The 21346-nt window shown below is 39.0% G+C and overlaps 1 protein-coding gene across 2 annotated transcripts in view; it reads left to right on the top strand.

Annotated features, from left to right (window-relative positions):
- Positions 1-21346, top strand: part of ABCC11 (ATP binding cassette subfamily C member 11) — a 66862-nt gene that overhangs the window by 14614 nt on the left and 30902 nt on the right. For both annotated transcript variants that reach the window (XM_069082817.1, XM_069082816.1), the window contains exons 9-13: positions 5108-5215; positions 6801-7076; positions 10236-10307; positions 18484-18608; positions 20291-20363. In XM_069082817.1, coding sequence (XP_068938918.1) covers positions 5108-5215; positions 6801-7076; positions 10236-10307; positions 18484-18608; positions 20291-20363 — 654 coding nt within the window. The remainder of the gene's footprint in view (positions 1-5107; positions 5216-6800; positions 7077-10235; positions 10308-18483; positions 18609-20290; positions 20364-21346) is intronic.

A 21346-nucleotide genomic window follows, 5' to 3' on the forward strand; every position in this document is an offset into this window, starting at 1 on the left:
AGTGAGTCCCAAAACAAAGCTACACATCAGGGCTTATATAGCCTTCTCCTGGCTCAGAGAATGTAACAACCTTATTGATTCACTGGCCAATCAAAAAGTATCTACTGAAAAACAAGCCTCCCACCCCAGGCTTCAGGTGCACTTTAGCCTAGGGGCAGGGAAGATCTTTAAAATTTACATTCGTATTACGGAACCCCTCTTTAAAAAGAAGCTTTGGGAGGAGTATTTTGCTCCATCCTCCCTCCTTCCCATCAGAGAGGCTGTAAATACCAAATCGAATACAATCTCACTAGATGAGATTCCTGGGGACAATGAGATTTCCTGGGAGCTACAATCATGATGGGAGATAGTCCAAAGAATACAGTTGGTGGGAAATGAGTTAAATAATTTGCCTGTGGTCAAGCTGCTAGTATATGTGAGATGTAGGACTGGAACCTAGCTTTTCCTGACTCCAAGGATAGTCCTCTATCCACTCTGGCACTACGCTGGTCTCTCTGTCTTTAATCCATCCCTTTTCCAATGCATCCTACACTTGGCTGTCAAACATATATTCCTAAAGTAAAGATCCAACCATGTCAGCCTCCACTCATGGCTCCTTTATGGCCTCTGTGATAAAATATTTGGTTTCATACTATACTTCCAGACTAACCACTCATTACACATTCTATGTTTCAGCCAAATTTCTGTTCCCTGTACTGCTTCAGGGCCTTTGCAGAAGCACCTGCTGTTGTTCATGAGAATAGACCCCAACATCTGAAAGACTCACAAGGAAATTTATTAGGTCATTTAGTAGAGGATAGCAAGCTGGAAAGGAGGTGTGGCTTCCTCCCTCCAGGTCCTGGTAGGTTTATATCATGTAGGATTTTGACAAAGGTTTCTGTCCAACAGTCACACACAAATCATTTGATAAAGATATAGCACACAGTCATCCAAAAGGAACACAAAATACAAGCTTGGGTGGACCCTAAACAAGTCCTGGGGATGGAGACCCCAAACAAGAATGTTTTATTTAGATCTAGGACCAGGGAGAATCCAAAATACCTTGTAGCTATCTCCAGAATTCCTAGAGAGTTGCTGGGGTGAGGAGACATTCTGGGTGTATATCATATCAAGTTGGATTTAAGCAGTATAATGATTTTTCCAAGCAATATAATAAATCATTTTTTTCCTACAGCTTCCTCCTTAGGGACTTTTCCAAGCCCAATATTCTCAAAGTAGTGAGAACATAATTATAGAAGCAAAAAGTTGGGTTATCAAAGGGAGTTCATTAAAACAACCTGAACCAAAGGAATCATCCTTCTTATTATTAATCTTGTCTACAGCTTGATTTATATAATTTAAGCAGGATAGGGGCCAGATTGAGAACAAACTTTTCCCAATGTCTCATATTCAGAAGGATCAATTTGAGTAAGTCATGGGTTTTAAGTCAGGGAATTTAAATTTACAGTCAAGAAACAGTTTGCATTGTGGACAGGAATATTACAAAAACTCACAAACCCATGAACCCATGTTTCTTTCAATGTCATAAAAGCTGAACAAAATTGGTTAAGCAGAGTCATGATCTTATATGTCACTTAAAGAGGCAAAGCTTCTTAAACAGACTTTATAGGTAAAATAAGTCAGGTTACAGATTAAACTACTTAGAGGGCCCACAATGGACTGACTGAGAGGGAAGATTTCTATATCACCAAGGTAACTAGGGTCAGGGAAATCCTCTCTTACACAGTTAACTAGAGCAATAACTAAATCATTTGGGGGAGCTTCAGACTTTCCTTTGACTCCCACCTGAGGAATATCAAGTAGTTAAATCGGGTGTTGATCAGGTGAGGCTAATAAAAACAGAAAATGGGCTTTCAGCTAACCAGAAGTTGCAGGAAGAATGGCTCTGATCCTTGGACAATAAATAAAAGCAGTTAGGGAATACCTCGCTTTCAGGCAAACATCAACACCAGGAAACAAAAGAGCCAAAGTGATGCAATAATGATGATCAATGTTAAATAACATTAAGTCTCTTTGTAATCCACTCCCCATGTCCATGTAATCAGCACAGTTCATGCTGAGTCCCAGTTGTCATGTAGTTGTCTGATCCCTGGAAACAACTTCCCTTGGAAATTCTGTACTGGGTCTTGCTCTCAGGGCAGCTTTGGAGGAAGCTTCTTCTAGAAGATCCACTTCTCTGGTTCCAAGACATTTATATAACCTCCCTAGACAATCCTGCTAAAATTTGCCAGTAACACACTCATGACAATTTAGTACAGCTTCCTAAATTTGGTTTTCCAATAACGTTCTTGTGGTGAAAACCAACTCAAACCTTATGTAGCTATCGTTTTATAAGAAGACTCTCAAATTAGGGACTCATAATTCACCAGGAACTTTGGAGAATTTTAGTTTTTACACACTGCTTGCTCTTTCTATCTGCACTTAACCCCTTTATCTGACAATGTCATCACCAAGCCAAGGAATTTTTATAATTTTTAAAAAGGATCCATGAGGGCCTGATTTGTAAAATATACCCTTCTGTCTCTTAATATTATTAGACAGAAACTTCAAAAGTAGGAAAAATATTATTTAAAAGTTCTTTAGAATTATTAATGCAATTTTACATGTAAAATCCTTAATCCAGTTTTGAGAATGTATTGCTGAAACATACTCAAGGCCTACAATCCCATAAGAAACATTTGAAAGCCAATCATATATATCTTAGTTCTTAGACTTCTAACAGTCTTTGTTGTCTTCTTAAAGTTTACTATTTCATTAAATTTAAAAACTTTTACATTTTTATCCTATCCCCCTCTTCTGAGGACATATATTATCTTCACATAATCCTGAAAGAATGAGATATTTTAAGGACCTAATTTTATACACAAATATCTAACTATCAGCAAGGGGATGGCAAGGCTAAGAACTAATTTTACCTAGTTGTTTAGGATATGGAGCTGATGACAAATTCAGATTAAAAACGGAAAGGTCTTTCATACTTGAATCCTATTAGAGTAACTCAGAGATATTTTAGTATTAATCTATTAATGAATAGATTTAGTATTGCAATAACACAAACTTCCTCAGTTTACTTGCCCTGATAATAGAAATTTTCTATGAGAGGAAAAAAGAGAGGCATGGTTATAACAATGTCAAGATTGCCCCTTCAAGGGCTCAGACTGACCTGACATAAGCAGTAACAAGGAAAAAACATCCCTTAGCTCTCTTTGAGTCTTCGTAAGAGTCAAAGTTAACAATCTAAACAGAGGAGACAACACGTAAAAAATATGTTCAAAGCAAGCTATGTATAAACAGGATAAATCAGAGATAATTAACAGAGGGAAGGCACTGAATTAAAAGGGACTGAGGAAGGCTTTATGTAGAAGGTGGGATTTTAATTAGGACTTAAAGGAAGCCAGGGAGGCCAGTAGTCAGACTGGAGGAGGGAGAGTGTTCCAAGCAGAGGGACAACCAGAGAAAATGCCTGAAACTGGGAGACTGTCTTGTTCGTGAAACAGCCAGGAGATATATAGAAACTCCCATTTAAAATGAGTGTGGCATATCTATCATTTCCTTCTCATTTTGGCCCTATAATTATAGTGTGATATAAACCAATTGCCCTAGGGCAGTTAAAATGTGAGGATTTATTGATGGGGGGGGGGGGGACGGGATTCCTTTTAATGAGGGAAATGGTGGTATGGAAACAAATTAAGAAGAATTCTTTGATAGTCACCCTGGGTCCCCCTTGTTTAGGGTTTTCCTCCACTTCAAGTTCATTTATATTTGCTTAGCTATATGCATGTTCTCTCCCTCCACCCCCAGTTCTTAGAGCAGTGACTGGACTATAACAGGCGATTAATAAATGCTTATTAAGTTGAATCAGAGATGAGATAAGTCAGGTGGGGAACCTCCAGCCTCAAGGCCACATGTGACCTTCTAGGTCTTTGGGTGTAGCCTTTTGACTGAGTCCAAGTTTTACAGAACAAATTCTTTTGTTAAGGGGGTTTTTCTGTGAAGTTTGGATTCAGTCAAAGGGCCACATTTCAGGACCACTAAATGGGGTGTTCCCAAGAGAAAGAGTGAAACAGAAGGGTGGACAAATAATATAGTCTTGGCAAAGGCTGAGCAGGATGTTCATTTACAGCAGCTGAGCCCATTTTACCAAAAGGGAGTCAAGCCAACATCAACAAGCAAAGTCAACAAGGATGTATTGGTCATGTACTTACTTGGCACCCATTGTGGTGGGAGATACAAAAGAATTCTAAGGCAGAGTCTCTTCCCTTGAGGGGCTGACCCTTTGATTGTACAGATTAAACACACACATCAACTAATATGAGAATAATGTAAGGCTAAGTATATAATCAAAGGTTAGATTATATGTTTCAGAGTATAAGAGCTGTAGGATATCAGAGTAAAAGTAGATAAGTAGAGGTTGAATTAGATAATTCCTAAGATCCCTTCCAGCTATGACATTCTTTTATTCTTAGGTTCATTGAAGTTGATCAGGGAAGATTTATTGAGCAAAGTGGTCCTTGAGCTGGCTTTGAAGAATGGGATTTGGAAAGGCAAAGAGGAGGGAGGAAGGCATGTGAAGCAAAGGGAAAATGATGAGAATAAAGTTTTAGAATCCATTAAAGAGCAGTAACAGTTTGGGTGTCCAAGGCCAGCACCACAGAGAGACGGAAATAAGGGAACATTGCTTTTCCCCTTCCATCCCTCTCCCTCCCCCACATACTCCCTAAGGCAACTGCTAGGAATCCCCACCACTTGGAGAGAGAATGGGTTAAGGACAGACAGGCCAGAGAACACATCACCTGGGGTGAAGCACACCATGTGGTAGCTTTCTATTTTAACTAATTTTTTTTTGCTAACTAGGTACTAAGATGAGATGTAGTACCATGCCAATCTAGATTTTGACACCCTGGACCAAAGTCCTAGTTACCCTATACTATTTACAGATCTGCAAAAACAAAAGGAATTGGATAGTTTTCCCAATAGCAATATCCCTATCCCAGCAATATGAAGTGACCCAACATAGCAATGTTGACCAGTAAGGCTGTTCTTTGTGCCTGCAAAACAAGGAACCCTAAAAAACAACAACCTTTTTCCCCTCCCTTTTCTTCTCTAGGCATTTACTACTGTGGCAACAATGAATACACTAAGGCTAAGTGTGTTCCTTGTACCTTTTTCAATCAAAGGGTTGACAACTTCACAGTCAGCTGCACAGAGATTGAAGGTAAACTTTGTTTTATTAGTCAACTTGGCATGTCATTTGGTAGTGCCTTTATCATCAATGACATTTTTTGGATGTACCCTGCCCTTAACATGTACAGTCTATTCAATCTGATTTCTTTGGGATGTTCAGGGAAGATAATCTATGTAAAGCAGTACCAAAACAAGCATTTCCTAGTCTTCCCACTAGAAGAAAGTAAAGAAGAGTGAAATATCATGAATTCTGACTCCATTAGGACATTATAGTGATTTTCCTTTTTTTTTTTTTTTAAAGCAACTGGGGTTAAGTAACTTGCCCAAGGTACAGGCCAGTTTTTTTGTGTGGGTGTTAAGTATCTGAGGCGGGAACCAATCCTGGGTCCTCCCAACTCCGGGCCGGCACTCTTACTCACTGTGCCACCTGGCTGCCCCAAAATATTAGCAGTGGGGACTAGAGACCTCTTTTTTTTTTTTTGCAGGGGGGAAGGCAGGCATTTGGGGTTAAGTGACTTGCCCAAGGTCACATGACTAGTAAGTGTTAAATGTCTGAGGCTGGATTTGAATTTAGGTTCTCTTGACTCCAGGGCCAGTGCTCTATTCACTGCACCACCTAGCCGCCCCCATTATAGTGATTTTCAAAAAGAAATGAGTTGATGTAACATGCTAGTGGACATAATAGAAGGCCCACTAGCGTAGGTGTCAGGAGACTTGGATTCTAATCCCAGTGCGATCACTGACTGGCTGTGTGACAGTGAGCAAATCACTGCCCTTCTCTGGGCCTCAGCATCATCTGAAAAATGAAGGGCTTGGAGTAGATGTTCTTTGAGATCCCTTCCACTACTAAAATGCTATGATTTTGTTCTATGTCAAAGTTTAATCTCAGCATTATATGCAGAAAAAAATAATTTGCTCAGTATTAGATAGTATAAACAGAACTTTAAAAGGAATATTTAAGATTCTAAAAATTAACTTTTAATCACTTGGAAAGCTACTTTAGTACTCATTCATATGGCAAAATAGGTGTAATAATTACAAATTTTTCTTATGATTCATTAAACTAGATCAATAGCATCTCTACTTGACCTTAGGAATTGTTTTATCTCTCCCCATATATTTATATAAATATATATATACACACACTCATATGCTTATATATGTTTATGTTCACATATACATACATATGAACTATGTATGTATATATACTATATATGTGTGTATATATAAAATACATATTTTATATATATAAAAACACATCTTCGATAGGTATAGGGACTAGATCTGTTGAATTAATTTGTATTGTGAACTTTGGGGGAAGAAATTCCCTCTGCCATTTTAGGTCAGCACCTTTTCTGCAACTATTTGATTTTAGAGAGTTGCCCATACATATATGTATACACACACATATATACATATATACATATGTATATATGTGTGTGTGTATATATATATTTAAAGATAATGAAACAATTCTATGGTACAAATTGTCCACTCATTGATAGTGACATTTTCTCTAATTTGTCTACATTGATGAGTTTTTAAGGTTCACTGAAGCTGTATTAGTGAAATCCCTGTCCGTTCTGAAGTGAATTTTTCTTTTTTTTTCTTTCAAGAATTTTTTCCTGAGGGAATGCCCTGCATTTTATGTCCAGGAACTGAAAGGTTCTGCTGCGTTGGTTTTGGACAATGCCACCTTATCTTGGAAATGGAATGATGATGGGATCTGCAATGGAGCTATGGAGACCAATGGGAATGGGAACTACTCTGACAAACCTGATGTAGGATCATCTCAAGGGAAGAATCAGTCAACTCGGAGACTCAGCCAACTTGGAGAGAGAAAGACCAGACTAGGCCCAGTGTTGCACAATATAAGCATTGTGGTACCAAAGGTAAAGTCACACATTGCCACATGGCAAAATAAATGCCACCTAAAAACAGAAGTCATAGAGAAGAAAGGGACTAAGAGATTATTTAGACTCTAAAACAACCTCTCTCATTACTCAGGATAACACTGAGGCTGGAAGGATGGAAGGAAACTGCCTAAGGTTACAATGCAATTTAACAGAAAAACCAGAATGACAAGTCAGGTCTCCTGACTCTGAGGTCAGGACTATCATGCCACCCGGAACACCAATCGGGCACAGTCTTGGACTGGCAGCAGCAGCTCCATGACTCAGTGTCTACAGAGTGTGAGACCTAGACTAAGGAAGACCTCAGTTCAGATCTGGACTAAGACACTTACTAGATGTGTAATCCCAGCCAAGTCACTTGACCTCTATTTGCTTCAGTTTCCTCAACTGTAAAATGGGAATAATAATAGCACTTACCTCCCAGAATTGATAATCAAGTGGAATAATATTTATAAATGCTTCGCACAGTGTCTAGCATACAGTAGGTATTTAATAAATGCTTGTTTCCTTCTTCCCTTCTGGGTACTTGCAGAGCATAGAACTGGGCACTAGAACAGGCAAAAAATGAGCACTGGAAATAGAGTCAGAAGGCCTTGTTTTGAGCCCCAACTCTGTCACAAAGCTGTACCCGGACTCCACCTTCCTCATCTGCAGGATACCTTCATCAGGACCCTTGCAGTTCTAAATCTTATGACAAACTGTGAAGGCAAAATTTCTGCCTAGATCCCACCTTACACAAAGGCAGAGTAGATGCTTGGATTGATTAAGTCACTTAGAGTGACATTTAGGGGCTCCGGGAGGGTTCTATTCCCCCCAATATCAAGCCCTTTGGTCTAGTTCTGTTACCTAAAATTCCCCCACTGGGGATTATCCCCTTGGGTCTATCATTGCCTCCTCTAGTTCCTTGGGCAAAGTGGCACAACAGAAAGATTACTGAATTTGTAATCAGGGAACCTCAGTTCAAATTCCAGCTTAGCCACTTATAGTCAGTCAGTCAATTAGCATTTGTAAAGTGTCTCCTAAGTGCCAGACACTATACAAAACCCTGGGGAGATGAAGAAAGGCAGAGAGTCCCTACTCTCCAGGAGCTCACAGTGTGATGGGTGAGACAACATGAAAACAATTATGCACAAATAAGATATATATGAGATAAATTAGAGGTGATCTCAGAGTGAATACACTAAAATTAAGGAGGACCAGGAAGGGCTATCTGAAGAAGGTAGGACTTTAAATGAGACCTGAAGGAAGCCAGGAAAGCTAGAAGGTGGAGATGAGGAAAAAGAGAGTTCTAGGCATGGGGGACAGCCAGTGAAAATGCTAGGAATCTGGAGATGAAGTACAGTATTCAAGGAAGAGCAAGGGGCCAGTGTCTGGACTGTAGAGTCCATGGAGGGGTGTAAGGTATAAGAAGATAGGGAAGGTAGAAAGGGGAAGGTGATGAAGGGCTTTAAAAACCAAAAAGAGGGTTTTATAGTTGATTCTAGACTTAACAGGGAACCACTGGTTCTTATTTAGTGGGGTGGGGGGGGGAGGGAGGGGGTGGAGATGACATGCTTAGACCTGCATTTTAAGAAGGTTAATATGACAGTTGAAGGGAGGATGTGTTAGAGTAAGGAGAGACTTAGGGCAAGGAGACCAGCCAATAGGCTATTGCAAACAGTCTGGGTGGGAGGTAATGAAAGCCTGCACCAACATGGTGGCAGTGTCAGAGGAAGGGAGGGGTGTATGCTAGAGATGTGACAAAGGCGAAATCACAGGACTTGACCACTAGTTGGATATGGGGGGTGAGAGTATAGGATCAGGGGTGACACAAGGTTGTGACTAAGAGGATAGAGGTACCCTCAACAGTAACAGAGAAGTTAGGAAGAGGTAGGGCTTTGGGGGGAAATCAATTAGTTCAGTCTGGACATGTTAAGTTTAAGATGTCTGTGGGAATCTGTTTCAAGATGTCTAAAAGACAAAGATGTGAGACTGGAGGTCAACACAAAGTTTTGAGCTGGACAAGTAGATCTGAAAGTCATATGCATAGAGACAAAAATCATTGAAACCATGGAAGCTGATGAGATTCCCAAGTGAAACACTATGGAGGGAGAAGAGAGTACTTTGTACACAGTACATTTCACTTTGCATCAGTTCACGTCTTTCCAGGTTTTTCTGAGAGCATCCTGCTCATCATTTCTTATAGTACAATAGTATTTCATCACAATCATATTACTACAGCTTGTTCAACCATTCCCCGACTGATGGACATTTCCTCAATTTCCAATTCTTTGCCATCAGAAAAGAGCTGCTATAAATATTTTTTTTTTACATCCAGATCCTTTTCCTTTTTTTTTTCTTCATCTCTTTTGGGATACAGACCTTCTGGGTCAAAGGGTATGCATGTTTTTATAGCCCTTTCTGCATAGTTCCAAACTGCTTTCCATAATGGTTGAATCAGTTCACAACCAACAGGAGATTATTGAGAGAGTAGGGATGACAGAATGAGCAGTCTACTAGAGAAGATGGCATAGATTGATATTACTGGTGCACATCAAAGAGTTAGCCTTGGCATGAAGAAAAGCCCCCTTAAGCAAGTCACTGATACTCCGTAGGCCTTAGTTTCTCCTTCTATAAAATAGTAGGGATAGACTAGATCGGTGATATCAAACTCAGTCAGAACAGGGCTGCTAACTGGTATGTGACAATCCCTGACAGTGTGTTCTCAATGCACCAGGCATCCCTTGAGGGATCTCCCAGGCATGAGAAATCTAGGTTGTATGCCATGATGGACCCCAGAAGTCCCGAACTACAGAGACATCATTGGCTCCGTTTAAAGTATATCTCTAGCTTTATTTCAATATTCCCAGGCCTCAGTATTCTCATTTATAAAATGAGTGGGTTGGACCAGTTAGCTTCTGAGGCCCCTTCTAGCTCTTGATCTATGATCCCGTGACATCATCCTTCAAAACTTCTCTGAAATGATTTAAAGACTTATTGAATGGTTTGTAGAAAGGGTGGGAGGACAATTGTTCTCTCTTCTTGATGCTGTTTCTGTGCCAACAAAATGCATCACTGGGCCCATGAATAAGCTGCAACAGGTTTGGGGTTATAGGGAATATCTCACTCAACACTCATCTGCTTTCATTTATTTTGCAGGGGAAGATTTTAGGGGTTTGTGGAAATACAGGAAGTGGAAAGAGCTGCCTATTTTCAGCTATACTGGGGGAGGTAGGTGGAATGTGCCAGTGGATGATTTCTGTTCATACTGATCTAAACACTTTCTATTTCCCACCATACTGAAGTTCTCCCTGGATCAGCATCTTGCCTCCGTAACACACAGAGTCCTTGTTTTGCATGTGGTCTTCCCCTTTAGACTGTAAGCTCTGTGAGGGCAGGGACTGTCTTTATTTATTTATTTTTTTATTTTAAAAATGTATTTATTTTTTGTATCCCCGGCACTTTAGCAGTGTGCCTGGCAAAGAGTACATTCTTGATAAATGCTTATTGATCTTCGGGTCAATGATCCTCAGAAGGCTTCGTGTAAAGTTAACTTCTTTAAAATTTAATAATATTTTGCATTTTTCCTACATAAACCAGGAGGTGCCCTGCCATGTACCTTTCTGTAAAAATTCAGAGTCAATAATTTTATAGGCAGGGTGGTATGGTGGACAGTGCTGGACTGGGAGTCATAAAGACCTCCATTTGAATCCAGCCTCAGTTGTGTGACTTTGTGCAAATCACTTGAATTTTCTGTTAGTCTGTCAACCATCATTTATTAGCTTACTGTATGCCAGGCTTGGGCTAAACAATGAAAATGCAAATACAAGCAAAAAGAAAGAGAATTCCTGCCCTCAGGAAGTTTGAATCCTAATGGGGGAAGCCCAGGTATAAAAAGAAGCAGAAAGTGGGGGAGGGAAAGTGAAGAGAGTGATTTTCCCGGATGTGAATCTGAGGAAGAGCCTACGAGAGGAGCTCCAATGTACAAAGGCACTTTGGAGTTGTGACTTCCAGGACTGGAGCACTCTTTCAATGAAAAGGTTTCTGGGGCCTGATAGAAAAGTCCTGAGTATAACCTGGTGAGAAATAAAACCCTGCGCCTCAGTCTCCTCAGCTGTAAAATGAGGACAACAATAAACTAGCTAACTGGGTTATGGTGAAAATGAAATGCAACAATCTATGTAAAATGGCTCTCAAACTTTATTGTTGTTTGATGTCATTCAGCCATTTTTCAGTCATGTCTGACTCTTCATGATCCCATTTGGGGTTTTTTTGGTAGAGATATGAGTGATTTTCCATTTCCTTCTCCAGCTCATTTTACAGATGAGGAAACTGAGGCAAACAGGGGTAAGTGACTTGCCCAGGGTCACACATCTAGTATGTGTCTGAGGTCAGATTTGAACTCAGGGATATGAGTCTTCTGACTCCAGAGCTTGTACTCTATCCACTATGCCACCTACCTGTCCATTTGCAAACCTTAGAAGACTATAATAATGCATAATACTACTGCTATTGCAGCTACTACTACTACTACTACTACTGCAACATTTAACATTTGCAAGTGTTTCCCTCACAACAAACAGGAAGGGGGACACATACCAATTTCATTATCCCTATTTAACAGATGAGGAAATTGACAGAGAAGTTGAGGGACTTGCCAGTGATCACATGACTAATAAATATCAAGGCTGGGGTTTCTCTTCAAGTCTAGACTCAGAATTCTGTGTTCTTTCCACTATAACACACTAACTGACCTCTCCACTAAGTTTAGTTTTTTGTGTTGTGGATTAAATTGAGCTCTTTAACCCAATTTTTTATCTTTGCTGTCTATTCAAATAGTGTTTCCCTCCTCCCGCCCCCCCCTCCCCATTTTTGCCCCATGCCCTACATTTTTTAAATGTGCTGCTATCCATTTAGAATACCCTGGTGCCCGATGATCAGCAAATATCATCCTGGCATGGGTTTTGCAAATTTGACTTTAAGCTGATGTTAAAAATCTCATGTACTTTTGACCTCTCAAAGTCCCTTCACATTCATTATTTCATTGGATATTCCAAACAGCCTTGGAATTATTACTTCTATTCACTATAGGAGGAAATGTAGACTTAGAGAGCCTGAGGTCACAAGTAAGACAGAACCTTGTCTAGAATCTGGGTCTCCCATTTCCTAGTCCCTTTTTTTGATCTTTCGAAAGCTATTAGTGACCAAATGATCCCCTAGTGAGGTGATAAGAAAGCGTATGCCTCTATAAATTACCTAACTTTTTGCCAAGAAAAAGTTAGACAAGGCCCTGGAAAGAACAATCATTCAATAAACAAGCCTTTATTAAGCATTTGCTACATTGTCAGGCATTGTAATAGGCTCTGGGGACATAAAATACAAAGAATGAAACAATCCCAGCTCACAATGATGTAACATTTTAAGGGGGGGGCGGGGTTGGAGATGACAAGTACAACTATAATTATATACAGAGTAAACATAAAGTCAGTAAATAGCCTGTAGTCCACAAGCCCACAATGGGGAAAAGTTATCTCTTTATTGCAATATAATTGATTTCCTTTTTCATCCTGCATATTTTATTTTATATATTTAAAAATATTATTCTGAGAAAGGGCCCATAGTTTTCACCAGATGGGGTTCATGACACAAAAGTTAGAAACCCCAGAGATGGAGGAAAGGCAGAGTTTTTTTTTATTAAGGAAATGGAACAGTTGTGTAAATGGTGTGACCATCCCTATGTGTAGCTGAGGTGGAGTGAAGATATAGGCCATGGGATTAAGGAGTTTGAAGGAACATCAGTATGGATGTTGAAGTCCCTTAAGACTAAGGGTAAGTCTTTTTCCTTTTCCCTTTCCCCTTTCCTCTCCTCTCCTCTCCTTTCCTTTCTTTCTCTGACAGATAATGCTACTATGAATATTTTCATGAAGTAGCCCTTGTTGGCAATAACTTCCTTGGGGATATAAACTCAATAGAAGGATCACTGGGGTAAAAGCATATGAACATGTAACTTTTCTTGCATAATTCCACACTGCTTTCCAAAATGTTTGGACTACTTTAAAGTTCCACCAGCAGTGAGTTAGTATGCGTGTGTCCTTATGATCTTCTCTAAAAGTGGATCTTTCCCCTTTTGAAAATTTTTCTTTGACAATTTAATGAGCATGCAGATATTTATAGTAGCATTATCTATAATAGTTTAAAAGCCCAACAACTGGGGAATTACTGAACAAATTGTGCTATATGAGTATAATGGGATATTATACAATGACAAATGACGTATATGAAGAATACAAAACAATATAAGAGTATTCGCATGAAATGAGGAAGAGTGGATGATATAGAACCAAAAAAACTTTTTCCAATTTCTATAACTATGTAAGTGAAGAAAATTTAAACAGGAACAAAAATAAGATCAAAAGCATGAGACAAGAGTGCACTGATTTATAACACACCTATCTTTCCTCTTAACAAATGGAAAATTACTGCAGTATAAGGTTGAATGTAAAATCAGTTGTGATTACACTTTTGTGTTTTGTTTTGTTTTTTTTTACTAAGTGTTTGAGGGTATTTTACATTAACAAAATTTCAACTAGAAATATTGTTGGAGGTTTGTATGATGTGTTGAAAAAAATTCATTAATAATTTTTTCTTTAAGAGACTTACAGGATTCTTGTATACTCACACCGCATCATGGTGGCTGCTGTTTTCTGCTTTCAGGTTTTATGTCCCCCTTTCTTGGGAGTTTAACACCTGGCTCACCATCTCCCCCATTTCTTGCCCTTAGATTAGGGGACTTCAACATTTTACACTGATGTTGTTGTTCAGGTGTTTTAGTGTTGTCTGACTCCCTGTCACCCTATTTGGGGTTTTCTTGCAGAGGTACTGGAGTGATTTTCTATTTCCTTCTCCAGCTCATTTTGCAGATGAGGAAACTGAGGCAAACAGGGTTAAGTGACTTGCTAGGGTCACACAGCTAGTAAGTATCTGAGGTCTGATCTGAACTCAAGTCTAGCACTATCCACTGCACCCCTATCTGATGCTCCTTTTCAAACTCCCTAATCTCTCAATTACTCAGTGATATGACCTGTTCTACTTCAGCTACACATAGAAATGATTATACCATTACCCACAATTCTTCTACTTCCTTAAAAAAAATAACCTGAAAGTGGAAATCAAACAGAAGTGCTGGGGGAGGAACAGGCCTGAAACCTTACACCCTGCCTATAGGTGAATCAGTACTTTTTCACTGGACTAAACTACAGAATGGGAGGAAGGGTGCCTAAAAAGGGGAGAAGAGAAGAAGAAGATAGAGAAGAATATGTAATATACCTTAATCAAGTCAAGGGTTAACAAAAGGAAAATAACTCCTTTAGTTTCTCAGAAAGAAACAGGCCTATAGGAGAATAGGTGAGGAGGCAAACAGAAGGATTGAAACGGGAAAATAAAGGGAGAAATTTTATTTTAGTGGTGCTCGAGGTCCTTACAATGGGTACAATCCACAGGGATTTGGTGCTTAGAGAAACCACTCATCCTACCTCAAAAGGGGAAGCAGAGTTCCCGTGGTCACTGACACCCAGGGAAGTGGGAGGGCATAGATTCTGAGAAGAGATTTTATGAGAATGGAGAAAAAAAGATCAAGGGAGGGCAAAGGGTAGGGAATGAACTGCAGAATCAGGGACATAGGAAAATTCCTAACATGGGGCAATACTTTTATCTTCTTTATCACCTCTCGGAACTGGAATTTATAAGAGTAAGACACAACAAAAGAGGGCTGGGGAAGGAGTAAGATCTACAAGGCAAGAACATAGAAACTTTGGACAACATATCTCAAAATAGGTACTGTAGAAGCTTTAGTTCTATGAAGAATATAGAGAATTAAATAAGCAAAAAGGTCATGAATCAAATAATAAAAGTCTAGAATATAAAAAAAAGAAGATAATGACAAGAATGAGGGAAAGAAATCCTTTTTTAGAAAAAAAGTACAGAAAATGAAATAAAAACCTAATATTCAAAACGGATTGAAGGGGAGTTAGTCAATAAACATTTATTAAATATCTACTATGTGCCAGTACTATGCTAAGTGCTGGGGATATAAAGACAGTCCTTGTCCTCAAGGAGCTCACAGTCTAATAAGGGAAGACAATAAACAAACATATATGCACAAACTATATACAGGATAAATAGGAAATAATTAACAGAGGGCAGCTGGGTGGTGCACTAGATAGAATGTCAGGCCTGAAGTCAGGAAGACTCATCTTTTGAGTTCAAATCTGACCTCAGACACTTCCTAGCTGTGTGACCCTGGCCAAGTCATTTGCCTCAGTAGCCTAAAATGAGCTGGAGAAGGAAGTGGCAAACCACTCCAAGAAAATTCCAAATGGGATCATGGAGAGTTAGACATGATTGAAAATGATTTCCCAACAATTAACAGAGAAAAGGCATTAGATTTGAAGAGGAATTAGGAAAGGTTTCCTGTAGTAGTCAGGATTTTAGATGGGACTTGAAGGAAGAAGTCAGGGAAACCAAGAGGGGGAAATGAACTTTACAGGCGTGAGGGATAGCTAGTGAAAATGCCTGTAGTTTGGAGATAAGAGCATCTTGTTCATAAAACTTCAGGGAGGCCAGTGTTACTGTATCAAAGAATAGTAGGACGTGGGGGTATAAAGTGCAAGAAGACAGGAAGAGGGGTAGGTTATGAAAGTCTCTGAAGGCCAAATATAGGATTTTGTATTTGATCCTGGAAGTGACAGGGAGTCATTGATGTTTACTGAGAAGGGGAGTGACATGGGTGGAGAGAAAAAAATGATTTTACTTGATGATTTAACTGAGAGGGAAAAAAGGGCAAAAGAATTAGATAACTAAATCAAAGGAAAAAATGAAAAAGTCATTACAAGGTTAAGCAAAACTCTAAAACTAGGAAAAAGGATGACAAATGAGAGGGATAGGGCTTAAAGGTAAGGAAAAGACAGCCAGTGGGAACAAGGGTACCTTAAAGTTGTACTGTCTTTACAGAGGAAGAAGAGGGAAAACATCTAAATTTGCAAAGAAGCTAGACTGAAATTACCAAAGGGCTTAGGAGGAAAATAATATCTCTGTCAAGAAAAAGGGCTGTCACTTTTGGGGAGGGGGGGAGGTTTTAGATCTGTGTTTTCATGGGTGTTGACAAAACTCCTTTTATCAGAACAGAATGACAGTTGTTTTGCAATTTTAGCTACAGGGTTGTATGGTGTCACTGAGTCATTAAATGGGTCACCCAACCAGTAGGGGTCAGACGCAGGAATTTCAGCTGAGGTCTTTCTGACTTTACAACCAGCGGTCTCTCTACTAATTTGTGCTGCCATTGTGCCACTAAAACAAAGGGCAGAAACAAGAGATAAGGAAATATACAGTCCCCTCCTTTTGTTGGAGGGTTGGGTGACAAAGTATGTGACGTGCTATTTGTGATGTCAGATGAGAGACCAAGGTGGTCCTTGGCTTTGCTTAAATTATCTTATGGGTTTTATATATTATAAGAGGAGATTCAATGAGTAGGAGAGGAAGGAGGCGTAGCATATTTAGGAATGATTGTGATATAAAAACCAAAGGCATTAAAAAAAAATTTAGACAAGTCACCTAACCTCTAAAAAACCAAGCAAAACATTTATTTTTTTAAAGGAAGGGGTTAGACTAGATGGACTTTAAGATGTCTTCCAATTCTAAATTTATGATCTTAAGAATTATATAGAGATGAACTTCACAGGAAGAATAAGCCTTTTTTGGGGGGGGGGCAAATATAATGGTTTTCTTAATTCACAGTACATCATAACACATCTTTCCCATAAAGGACAATTCCCCTATTTAGTGATCAAGATGTGTGACCCAAACAACAGGCATTCCTAGCAGCATAACTGCAACTGGGCCGTGGTGGTGAGAATTAAAAACACCTTTTCAATATAACATTGTAACATCAATGTAATGGAAATAATCCTGGATTTTGAATCAGGAAATAATGATGTTTTAAAGAATAGATTTTATTTGATATCTTTTGTTTTTACATCATCTACATTTACCCCTATAATTCCTCTCTTCCCTTTATCTAGAGTTCCATTCCTTATAACCAAGAGGTTTTTTTTTTTAAAGGAAATAAACGATTCAGCATATCAATTAACACATCAAAAAAAAAAAACAAACCCTGATGTTTTGATGCAATGTTTCACACCAGCTCTGTGAAGAAGTATGGAGCAGATTTTTTTCATATCTCTTCTTTAGGGCTAAGAGAAGTTAGGTGGGATAATAGATAGAGTGCTAGTCATGAAGTTAGGAAGACTCATCTTCCTGAGTTCAAATTCAGCCTCAGACATTTACTAATAGTGTGATCCTGTGCACAGTCACTTAGCCCTGTTTGCCTCAGTTTTTCATCTGTAAAATGGACTGGAGAAGGAAATGGTAAACAATTCCAGTATCTTTGCCAAGAAAACTCCAAATGAGGTCACAAAGAGTCAGACCTGATTCAACAACAACAACAACAATTAGTCATTATAATTTTTCAGCCTTCCATTTCAATTGTCTTGTAGGTTTTTTTTTTTTCATTTACATTGTTGTAGTCATTGTAAATATTGTTTTCCTGGCTCTGTTTACTTCATTCTGCATCTATTCATACAAGTCTTTCCATGCTGTTATGTATCATGTTGTTTCTTATAGCACAATAACATTTCATTCCTTTCATGCACCACAATTTGTGCAGCTATTAACCGACTGATGGGCATCCATTTTGTTTCTAGTTCCTCGATACCACAGGAAGTGCTGCCATAAATATTTTGGTGTATATGGAGCCTTGCTTTTTGTCAATGACCTCTTTAGAGTATGTGCATAGCAATGAAATCAAAATACAGGGAAATTTTAGTTACTTTATTTGCACAATTCCAAACTGCTTTCTAGAATGTACCAAATCACAGCTCCACCAATAATACATTAGTATTCCTATCTTTCTTCAATTTTTTCACATTGGCTATTCTAGTTTTTTGTCATATTTGCAAATTTTGGGAATATGAAGTGAAATCTTAGTGTTATTTCTGATTTGCATTCCTCTTATTAGTGACAGAGAACATTTAGTATATTTATTAAAAGGATGCTGTTCTTCTTTTGAGAACTGTTTGTTCATATCCATTGATTACCTATATATTGGGGAATGGTTTTTGATCTTATATATTTCTGTTACTTGTCTATAAAGCTATATATCAAAGTGTCTGAAATGTCTCCATTTCAGAAACAGAAAGCCTGAGGCTCAGATGGGGGAAGTCATTTACTAAAGGTCACACTTCCCATTCAGTGGTGGGATGAGAATTACACAGATACTGTGCCTTCCCCACTAGCCAGCCCCATCTCCTCACTACTGTCTTGGTTCTTATGTTGGCCATTCCTTCTACTACAGATGAATTTACACTCTGGGTCTGTGGGGGTGAATGGAAGTTTGGCCTATGTCCCCCAGCAGGCATGGATATTCAGTGGGACTGTCAGAAGTAACATACTCATGGGAGAAAAATACGACCAAGCCAGGTACACTTCAGATGTCATTTTGTGAATTTGAGGGGTGGGATGACTATAAGTATGCAATTGGGATGCTGAGACTGGGACAGATTTGGGGTAAAATCTCCAGTTTCACTAGGCAGTGAAGAACTGAACATAGATTGCCAAAATGTACTGAGAAAGGGAGACTTCATATCAGGGAAGGCAAAGATCCTTGAGGAAAGTATATGATATAGATTCTGTGTCTTCCTTGTTTCATTCCCACTTCTACCCCATTCTTTCTAGGGTTGGAAATGTGAGTATAAGTTGTGAGTGAGAGTAGTGGTATGTAGGGAGTGAGGCCTCAGAGTCCATCCCAGAGATATACTGCATGGGGCCTCTCCTGGAGAGTTTAACTTTGGACGAGGGGGTGGGGGGGAGAGATTTGGATGGTCACTTGATTTTGTTATAATTTGATTTTGAAATATTCATCTTTCTATTCCATTCCTCCCATCAAGGTGCTGGATAACTCACAAAGATTTTTTGTACATGTTTCTGCATGGGAGGCAATATGTTTTAGTGGACAAAGAGATAGCTTTGGAGTTAGGAAAACTTGGGTTCAAATCCCATTTTTGACATATAATAGCTGTGTGATCATAAATAATAACTGTGTAACAAGAGGGACAAATAACTTAACCCTTTAGTGCTCTATACAGCTTTTTAGGACTATACATTATCAATGACTTACAGTTCTGCAATAGTAGAAGGAGTTCCTCTATCAGGAATTATCTTCACCAACGACATCATAGATCCAGCTTCCCCTTATACTCTCCATCCATCCATCCATCCATCCATCCATCCATCCATCCATCCATCCATCCATCCATCCATCCATCCATCCATCTATCCCAGGGTGTGCTGTAGCTAGTTCATACTGACTTGTGAGAGCTAATTGTTGAATTTTTAGTGTGAGCATCTACATTTCAGAAATTGGCAAATCATAAATCAGGGCTTGAGTATTGTTTGTTAATCATATCAACTTAAGAAAGTGTTAGAGAAAATGTTAATAAGGCAGCTAAAACTTTAAATTGTCATATGCTTTGAAGAGGCAGTTGTTAAACATTTGCCAGCACACTACTGGTTACATATATACATACACATATGCATATATATGTATGTATAAATATGTATATATCTATATCTGTCTATGGGCAGCTAGATGACACAGTGGATAGAGTGCTGGGACTGGAGTCAGGAAGATTCCTCTTGCTGAGTTCAAATCTAGCCTCAGACACTAGCTGTGTGACCTTAGGCAAGTCATTTAACCTAGTTTGCCTCAGTTTCCTTATCTGTAAAATGATCTGGAGAAGGAAATGACAAAGCACAAACACAAAAATTACTTAACCCTGTTCCCGTGTGTGTGTGTGTGTGTGTGTGTGTGTGTGTGTGTGTGTGTGTGTGTGTGTGTAAACTTTGAGATAGTGGATAGAGAACTGACCTTAGAACCAGGAAGACCTGAAGTCCCATCTCTGACTGGGATAACTGCCAGTGATGTGTGGAATCAGAGAATATTAGAGCCTAAAGTAACCTAAGAAATCCTCTAGTCCCAATCTTCTCATTTTACAGATGAAAAAACTAAATAGGGGAAGAGATTTGCCCAAGGTGACACAAATTAGAATGATAAATTGATAGAACTGAAAACTGCTCACCTTCTACTGTTTGGTTTTCCTCAGATATAACTGGGTGATCCATTCCTGTTCACTGAAGAGAGACTTGGAAATTTTGCCCTATGGAGACATGACTGAAGTGAGTGATATGAGAGAGTCTGGGTAGAAATCAGGTTACATCAGCCTTGTTATTCATGCATTCAGCTTATAGACTCTCCTACAGGTATCCTTTCTGCTCTCCCCTCATCTGCCAGGCAGGAGTCTACCCGACTGTCTTCAGATAAATGGGAGTATAGAAATCTTTCTTTAGGTGAAGCAGAACACTCCCCAAGTTCCTAGAGCTATCTCAACTCAAACTAGAGCTTCTGCCCCTCTTCTTTCATGGTCCTCAAGCCTTTTTTGATAGCCTCCCTTCCTGAGGTTCCCTAGTAGAGAAATCAGAGCCTAATTTATCCCAGGTTCTGAGGATGAACAAATCCATCCCCCAAGCCATCTTTAGCTTTCACCTCAGGATCAAGCAATGTTACTCTTCCTCCTTATTAAAAGAAAAAAACCTCATCTGAATGTAGTGCAATTATTCTGACCAAACTTGGCTCTGGAGAAGACATGAGAAAATGCACTCCTCTCCTTTCTTTAGAGAGGTAGGGGAATAAAGGTGTGGAATATTCATAAACTACTAGACACGGTTGATGTGCTGGTTGATTTTACTCAACTACATTTTTCTCCTCCTTATAAAAATCTGCATTAGAGAGGATCACTTACTGAGCAGGGGAAGGGCAAAGATATATATTTGAAAATTAACATTATATAAAAGAAAAAGGTATCAATAAAAATAATGTAATTTTTAAAATTCCCAAGCAAGTGAAGAGAAGACCTCATGACCCTAAGAGCTACCACACCAAGAGCAGGTCTGAATGACAGCTTTCCCAAGCAAATTTGGACAACCTGCCTCCCTAGAAACATCAATTATGATAATGCTGATGTTTACATAGTGTTTTAAGGTTGTAAAACACTTTACACATATTATCTTGTTTGAGTCTTATAGCAAAGCTGTAAGGTAACATAGGTAACGTTATCTCCCTTTTACACATGATGAAACAGAGGCTCAATGAAGTTAAGAGG

The sequence above is a fragment of the Petaurus breviceps genome, unplaced genomic scaffold, assembly GCF_028583685.1.
Source record: "Petaurus breviceps papuanus isolate PSGF00001 unplaced genomic scaffold, PetGlider_PUasm1.0 171, whole genome shotgun sequence".
Taxonomy (NCBI): domain Eukaryota; kingdom Metazoa; phylum Chordata; class Mammalia; order Diprotodontia; family Petauridae; genus Petaurus; species Petaurus breviceps.